General features: G+C 38.8%; 1 protein-coding gene across 1 annotated transcript; it reads left to right on the forward strand.

Annotated features, from left to right (window-relative positions):
* Positions 1–4190: 4190 nt before the first annotated feature.
* On the forward strand, positions 4191–4505 carry LOC119804272 (60S ribosomal protein L30-like). Its single transcript, XM_038315743.1, has one exon. It carries the CDS (start codon positions 4191–4193, stop codon positions 4503–4505), a length of 315 nt encoding a protein of 104 aa, XP_038171671.1.
* The last annotated feature ends 4593 nt before the right edge of the window (positions 4506–9098 follow it).

Consider the following 9098-nt stretch of genomic DNA (forward strand, 5'->3'; position numbering starts at 1 on the left):
GGCTGAGAGCTTCTGGATTGCCCCAGCATTCTCTTGAGGTTGGACCAGAGTATCATATATGTGTAAGTACATACTACACAACTGAGCTGTCCTCCAACTCTTTCTTTTCAATATTAGTCAAATGTGTAGAAAATAAAATATACCATCTCAAATACTTTCAACTATATTTCCACTGGTAGGCAATCTTTAAAAATAAGCACTGTACCCATTGGTTAGCAATCCCCATCACTCCCCCTTTCTTGTCACTGGCAGCCATGACTCTATTTTCTGTAACAAAGAATTTTACCATTCTGTGAATTTTATATAAACGTATTCTTTCAATATTGTTTTTTTGTGACTGGCTCATCTATGTGATAGTCAGAACTAATCCTATTGTCCAGACTGGATATTTTCCAGGTTGAGCTAAATTTATTAAAATAATTGTGATGGTGGCAATAACAGCAACAACAATAATAATGCAGACAATTCAGACTTTGAAAATGTGATTCAATTAAGGCATAGAAATAATCAGTAAAATTCAAAGTGAGATGAAGATGGACTTTCAAAAATGCATGAAACACATGAGAAAATTGAGGGGATAGCCTTACAAGTATGAATCACTCAGAAAACAAAACAACAGAACAAGAAGATTAAGTATAGCAATTAGAATAATCAAAAAATATGAAAAAATTAAAAACACAAGAAAGGAATTTAAAGGAACTTCATGACTCCATGAAAAGACCAAATATATGAATTATGGGCATCAAAGGAGGAAAATACAAGGTCGTGGTATAGAAAAGATCTTTAACAATATTATAGAAAAAAAACCCTCCCCAAATTAAGGAAGACGTAGCCATACAGACCACCAAATCGGATCAAAAACAGAAACTCCCCACATCATATAGTTAACATACTAACTATACAGAACAAATAAAGGGTGTCAAGCTGGGAGAGAAAAACTACAAGTTACATATAGAGGACAACCCACTAAAATAATAGCTAAAAGAAGCATACAAACCATCAAATAGGAACCAAAAAGAAATTCCCCACACTATATTATAGTTGAAACACTAACTATATAGAACAAATAGAGGGTGTTGAAATCTGGTAGGGAAAAAGTACAAGTCATATATAAAGGAAAACCCACTAAAATAATAGCTGACCTCTTAATAGACACTTTAAATGTCAAAAGAGCCTGTAACAATGTACCCCTGTAACAATGCCAACACAGACTGCTTTACTCAACAAAACTTTATGTCATAGAGAAGAGAATAAAAACTTTCCATGATATAAAAGGACTAAAATAATTAATGTTACCAAACCAACCCTACAGAAACCACTGGAGGCAGTATTTGGACTGGAAGGAAGAAGTATACCCAAGAGAACACAAATTTAAAAAGTAACAATAAATATACTTCTTTTAATAATAACTTTTAATATAAGTAGCCTCAACTACCCACTGAAAAGGCACAGGATAACTGAATGGATTAAGAAACAAAATTCATCTTCATGTTGTCTGCTTAGACTTCATCTTACCTTCAGGTATAAATATCTCATTAGAGTGGAAGAACAGATGGAACATGTGACCAGGAAATAAGCAGATAACACAATCCCAGTATCTGGAAAAAATGGCCTTCAAATGAAATTTAATCAGAAGTGGTAAAGAAGCGCAATTCATTCTGACCAAGGGAAAAATACCAAAAATATATCATAATCCTAAACATATATGCATCAAACTCTTGTACACCCAATTTCATTTTTTAAAAAAGTCATAGTACTGGGCTTCATGACACAGATTAACACAACCTAATAATAGTAAGAAATTTAAATTTAGATGGCCTCCAATAGACAGGTCATATAAGCAAAATGATAAATAAGAAGTATCAGAATTAAGTGACATCATATGGACATAATAGATATCTACATAGTATTTCACACTAACACAAAAACATATATGTTCAACTCAACATCCAATTGATGTTTCTAAAATATATCACATACTGTGTCCTAAAACATAAGAACTTTCAACAAAAACAAAAATATTGAAATAACTTTGTGTGTTCTATCTGACTGCAATGCTATAAAACTTTTAGTAAATGACAAAAGATATAATTTCATAGAGACTAAACAACACACTATGAAATGATTGATTATTGTAACTCAAGAGATTAGCTCTCAAGGCTACACCCAAGGTTCAAAGGAAAGATCTACAGCAAAGCAAGACTGAACTTAAGGTTTTCTATCTGAGGGGTACAGAATAATTTCACACACAAGCTGTTCTGGTCACCCTCTTTATTATTCTGTGTATTTTTCTGTCTTCTAATTTTCTTCTAAGTTCTAATTCTTTCTAGTTCTCCTTTGTTTCTATTCTCTGTTTCATTTCTCTCTAGTTCCAATTCCTTTTGGCTTCTTTGTTCACCTAGCTTAAATAACATTTTTTTTAAACAGGGCACTTGAGGCAATAAGAGAAAATGTTACAAGAGTTACATCTCATTGGTCATAGCACAATCCTTGGGTAAGCGATAAGGAACCAAGCCAGTCACCATGGCAACACAAGGTTTCAAGGTTCCAGATGTAAGATTGTGACCAGCGGCCAGGGGCACAGTACCCAGTAATATGAGCTGCAGAGAAATCTGCGCAGAGAATCAGGTCTTATCAGTGAAACTTGGCATGTGAAGAATTGGCCTGATTTTTTGGGGTTGCTTTGTGTTAATAACCTTAGTCAACATCTACAACACTGACCTTGTGCATATGTGTAAAGTTTTAAACTTAAGATCCATTTACAGAAATATTCATTCTATTTTGAACTTTCTCTGAGGTAAAAAAAAAAAACAAATGAGCTAATTCTGTATAGTTTGAGTAAATGAAACAAAGCAGGCTTTTAAGTATTTTACAGTCCTCATGGGACAAGAGATCTAGCTATGAAGCATATCCTAGTATATTTTCTATCTATCAAAATTATACAGATAAATGAGAAGTCATCTTCGTGATCTTCCACAGATATATGTGTCTATAATACCGAGATGCAGTCATGAGATTACATATGCATATCACATGAGATTACACGCTACAATGTAGGTATAGGGGAGACACCATAGCTACTTTTGCACATGTGAAATTACAGACATAAGCAACCGTTTCCAGAGTTGATGGTCCAGTAGGTCTTATCCAGACAGGATTCTCTTCCATCAGAGTATTGTTCCTCAGTGGATTGATATCTGAACACTAGCTGTCACCTGCTGCAACTCCCATGGCCTCCAACGGTTAATTGGTCAAAGATGAAATCAAGAATTTTTTTTTTAATTCCAGAAATTTAGCTGGGCAGTGGTGACGCATGTCTTTAATCCCAGCACTCGGGAGGCAGAGGTAGGTGGAACTCTGTGAGTTTGAGGTCAGCCTGGTCTACAACAGCTAGTTCCAGGATAAACTCTAAAGCTATAGAGAAACCGTGTCTCAAAAAAAAAAAAAAAAAAAACAAAAACAAAAAATTCAAAGAATTTAAGTGAAAATGAAAACATAAAACAACAAAATGTCTCGGATACACTAGAAATTCTGTAAAGAAAGATACCCATACCTCATACCACCTACATTAAAAAAAAAATCAGAAAACTGTAACGCAAGAGTTTGAAAAGGAAACAAAATCTAATAAACTTGAAGAAATAATGAAAATCAGATGTGGTGGGCTGACTGAGAATGGCCTCCATTGGCTCATATTTTGGAATGCTTGGTCCACACTTGGTAGAACTCTTTAGCAAGTATTAGGTGTGGCCTTGTTTGAGGTGGTATGTCAGTGAGGGTAGGCTTTAAGGTTTCTAAAGCCCTGGCCATTTCCAATTTCTCTCCGCCTCTTGGTTGTCTTGACATGGAAACTCTCCGCCTCTGTTCCAGCGCCATGCTTGCCTGCTGCCGTGCTTCCCACCGAGATAGTCATGGGTTTTTCTACCATCTGGGACAATGAGCCCCAAATTATGTGTTTTCTTTTATAAGTTGGCTTGGCCACAGTGTTTTTTCATGAAAAGAGAAAAGTAACTAAGACATGAGGGCATAAAATCACAAATAGAAGCAAAGAAAACAATACAAAAAAATCAATAAATATAAGAGCTTGTTCTGACAAGATAAGCAAAATTGAGTGACCCCTTCGTCTTTGGCCTAAAGAAAGAGGAGAGGCAGGCTGGTCTTGGTTGGGAGCTGTCTCACACCTAAGCTGGAAGATGGACCTCTTTGCAAAGAAGATGAAAAAGTTTCTGGTGTTGATAAACTCTAGGCTCCAACTTGTTATGAAAAGTGGAAAGTACGTGCTGGGATATAAACAAACTCTGCAGATGATCAGACAGGGCAAAGTGAAATTGGTTATCCTCACCAGCAACTGCCCAGCTTTCAGGAAATCTGAAATAGAATACTATACCATGTTGGCTAAAACTGGTCACAGCATGTGGAAACACTACAGAGTATGCACACTGGCTATCATTGACCCAGGTGATTCTGGTATTATGAGAAGCATGCCAGAACAGACTGGCGAAAGGTAAACCAGGAAAGTTTTCCTTTAATAAAACTTCACCAGAGCTCCTGAAGAAAAAAAAAGAGAAAGAAAAAAAAAGAGGAGAACCAAATTAACAGAAGTAGGTATGAATAAGGAAACATTACTACAGACACCAGAGAAAACTGAGAACATTATGAAGGAATACTTTAAAATCCTATACTCCATTAAATTATTAAACTTAAAAGAAATGGATGAATTTCTAGATTCATCTAAACCACTAAAGTTAAAACAAGAAGAGATAAACAACTTAAACAGACCCACAATGGGTCTGTTTGAAGCCCTGACAAAAAGCCTTGCAGCTAAAAATAAGACCAGGCCCAGACAGATTCACAGAATTCTACCAGAATTTCAAAAAAGAACTACAAGCAATATTTCTTAAATTATTTTGTAAAAAATTATAAACAGAAGGAGCATTTCCAAATTGCTTTTTAAAAAGTTGGTGTTACTTTAATACCCAAATCGGGTGAAAACAAAACAAGAAATAAAACTATAAGTCAAGCTCACTGACTCCAGACTGACAGCTGGGGAACCTGCCTAGGACCGAACTAGGCCCACTAAATGTAGGTGACAGTTGTGTGGCTTGGGCAGTCTGTGGGATCACTGGCAGTGGAACCAGTATTTATTTATCCCTAGTTCATGAACTGGATTTTTGGAACCCATTCCCTAAGGAGAGATACCTTGCTCAGCCTAAATACAGGGGGTAGGGGCTTGGTCCTCTCTCTAGGCGATCTGACAGACTTTGTGGACTCCCCATGGGAAGCCTTAACCTCTCTGAGTGGATGGGGGTAGGGTAAGGGCAGGTGGGGAGAGCAAGAGGAGGGGAGGGAAGGGAAACTGGAATATGTTTGTAAAACAAAAAAGAAGTTAAAAATTACAAGTCAATATCCCTGATGAAACTAGATGCAAAGATTCATTATTATTATTATTATTATTATTATTATTTTATTAAAAATTTTTGCCTCCTCCCCACCTCCCATTTCCCTCCTTCTCCTCCCACTCCCCTCCCCCTCCCTCTCCAGTCCGAAGAGCAGTAAGGGTTCCCTGTCCTGTGGGAAGTCCATGGTCTTCCCCCCTCCATCCAGGTCTAGGAAGGTGAACATCCAAACAGGCTAGGCCCCTCCAAAGCCAGTACATGCAGTAGGATCAAAACCCAGTGCCATTGTCCTTGGCTTCTCAGCAGCCCTCATTGTCCGCCATGTTCAGGGAGTCTGGTTTTATCCCATGCTTTTTCAGTCCCAGTCCAGCTGGCCTTGGTGAGATCCCATTAGATCAGCCCCACCATCTCAGTGGGTGGGTGCCTCCCTCGTGGTCATGATTTCCTTGCTGATGTTCTCCCTCCTTCTGCTCCTCATTTGGACCTTGGGAGCTCAGTCCAGTGCTCCAATGTGGGGCTCTGTCTCTATCTTCATCCATCGCCAGATGAAGGTTCTATGGTGATATACAAGATATTCATCATTATGGCTATAGGATCGGGCCATTTCAGGCTTCCTCTCCTCAGCTGCCCAAGGAACTAGCTGGGGATATCTCCCTGAACACCTGGGAACCCCTCTAGAGTCAAGTTTCTTGCCAACCCTAAAATGGCTCCCTTAATTAATATATATACTTCCCTGCTCCCATATCCACCCTTCCTTTATCCCAACCATCCCATTCCCCCAAGCTCTCCCCATCCTCCCCTTCACACTTTTCTCTCCCCATCTCCCCTTAGCCCCCTCCCCCCCCCCCCCCCAATTTCCAAATTTTTGGCCGGCAATCTTGTCTCCTTCCAATATCCAGGAGGATAACTATGTTTTTTCTTTGGGTCACCTTCTTATTTAGCTTCTAGGATCACGAATTATAGGCTCAATGTCCTTTATTTATGGCTAGAAAACCAATTTAGAGTGAGTACAATCTCATGTTCATCTTTTGGGTCTGGTTGTCTCACACAGATATTAAGAGCTGCAAAGGAAAATGGTCAAGTAACATATAAAGGGAAATCTATCAGAATTACACCTGACTTCTCAATGGAAACCATGAAAACCAGAAGGTCTTGGATAGATGTGCTACAGACACTAAGGGAACATGGATGCAAGCCCAGACTACTATACCCAGCAAAGGAGCAATGGAGAAAACAAGATATTCCAGGACAAAGATTCTTAATAAAATAGTAGCAAACTAAATATAAGCATATATCAAAAAGATCCTCCATACCATAATGAAGTTGGCTTTATCCATGAGATGCAGATGATTCAACATAAGTAGATAAATGTAATAAATCATATAATTGACTTAAAGACAAAATTCATGTAATCATCTCAACAGATGTGGAAAAGGACTCTTGACTAAATCTGACATGGTTTCATGATTCAAATCCTAGAAACAATAAGGTGGGAGGTAACACACCTCAACATAATAAAGGCTATATATGACAACCCACAGCTGGGAATGAGACAGAATTTTCCATTATCACTAATATACTGTTTGAAGCACTAGCTGAAGCAATACAACAAGAGAAAGGACAAAATAGGAGAAGAACAAATCAAATTATCACTATTTGCAGATGACATAATATTATACGTAAGAGATAAAAGATTCTAGCACAATCCTTCTAAAATAATCAACACATTCAGAAATTTAACAGGATATAAAACCAACTTACAAAAAACTGTTTCTATATACAAATAACAAGTATGATTTTTTTTCTTTTTTCTTTTTTTTTGGTTTTTCGAGACAGGGTTTCTCTGCAGCTTTTTTAGAGCCTGTCCTGGAACTAGCTCTTGTAGACCAGGCTGACCTCGAACTCACAGAGATCCACCTGCCTCTGCCTCCCGAGTGCTGGGATTAAAGGCGTGCGCCACCACCGTCCAGCAAGTATGATTTTTAAGAGATCATGTAAACACGCTCACTCACAATAGCCCCCCCCCCCCAAATAACCTGGAAATAAACCTAACCAAGAAATGAAACACCTCTATACTGAAAACTTTAAATTTCTGAAGAAAGGGATTGAGGAAGACTACCAGGCTTTCTTTGGGGGGCCACCAACCAGCTTGCCAATCATGACATGGAAACTAAATATTAGTATGAATGCTAGGCCTTATGTTAGCTCTTATTTTAATCTGTTTTCTGTTTATCTACATTTTGCCTCAGAGATTTTTATCTTTATATCTTACTTTCCTCCTGTGTCTGCTATTTCCTGCTATTATCTAGCTGGCTGCCAGCTGCCTGGTTTCTGGCCCTGGGCATCTCCCTTTCTTCCTCCTTGTTCTCTTCATTCTCCTCTCCTCTCCTCTCCTCTCCTCTCCTCTCCTCTCCTCTCCTCCCCTCCCCTCCCCTCCCCTCCCCTCCCCTCCTCTCCCCTCCCCTCCTCTCCTCTCTCTTCTCTTCTCCTCTCCTCTCCCCTCTTCTCCCCTCTTCTCCCCTCTTCTCCCCTCTCCTCCTCCCTCCCTCTCTCCCTCTCCCTCCCTCTCCCCCTCCCCTTCTCCCTCTCCCTCTCCCCCCTCCACCCCCCTCCTAGATTTCTCCTCCTACTTATTCTCTCTGCCCACCATCCCTGCCTCCCTCTCCTGCCTAGTTATTGTCCATTCATCATTTTATTAGACCAATCAGGTGCCTTAGGCAGGAAAGGTGAAACAAATGCAACATATCTTTACATAATTAATCAAATGCAGCATAAACAAATATAGCACAACTTTACACAGTTAAAATAATGTTTCACAACTTAAAGAAGTGTAATAATCTTTACATAGTTAAAATATCTTATAACAGAGGATACTAGAGGAGGGACAGATTTCTGTATACTTCTGTATTAGTCAGAGTTCTGTAAATGAACAAAACATATGATGTGCGTGTGTTATGGTATTTACAAAACTGGCTTACAAGGTGTGGTCAGATTTTAGTCCAACAATGGCTGTCTGACAACAGAAAGGCCAAGAATCAGGTATTTGTCTGTCCAATCCACAAAGCTAGATATCTCAGCCATCTTGCACTGTAGTTCTAGAGGATTCCAGGAGGGCTGCTGTTCAGTCTACACTCCTGGAATCCTGAACAAGATGGAGTTAATACCATACACAACATCAGAATAGATGAACTTGTCAATAAGAGTGAAAGCAAGCAGGCAAAAAGCAACTTACTTCCTCCATGTTCTTTTTTGTAGACTGCAGCAGGTGTGGCCCACATCTAGGGTGAATTTTCGTGCTTCAAATGTGCTTAAGAGAATCCCCCATAGACTCCACTCAGAAGCTTGGGTTTTAGTTGATTTCAGGTGTAGTTAACAACCATGATTAGCCATCACGACTTCCCATGCACATAGATTGGCAGAATTAATACTGTGAAAATAACCATTCTGCAAAAGCAATTTGCAGCATTACTCTAATACCCAAATCAGATATGTAATGCATCCCAATGAAAATGCCAGCGGCATTCTTTTCCCCCTTATGAATGATTCTTTTTATTGATTTTAATGTGCTATACTTGAATAAAATAGAAAAAAATAAATCCTGAAATTCAAGTAGAAGCATAAAGGTCACTTGATAACTAAAGCAATCCCACCCTCAAATGGAAACGCTGGCTGAACATGGTGGTGCATGTCTTTAATCCCAACACT

The sequence above is a fragment of the Arvicola amphibius genome, chromosome X, assembly GCF_903992535.2.
Source record: "Arvicola amphibius chromosome X, mArvAmp1.2, whole genome shotgun sequence".
Lineage (NCBI taxonomy): Eukaryota > Metazoa > Chordata > Mammalia > Rodentia > Cricetidae > Arvicola > Arvicola amphibius.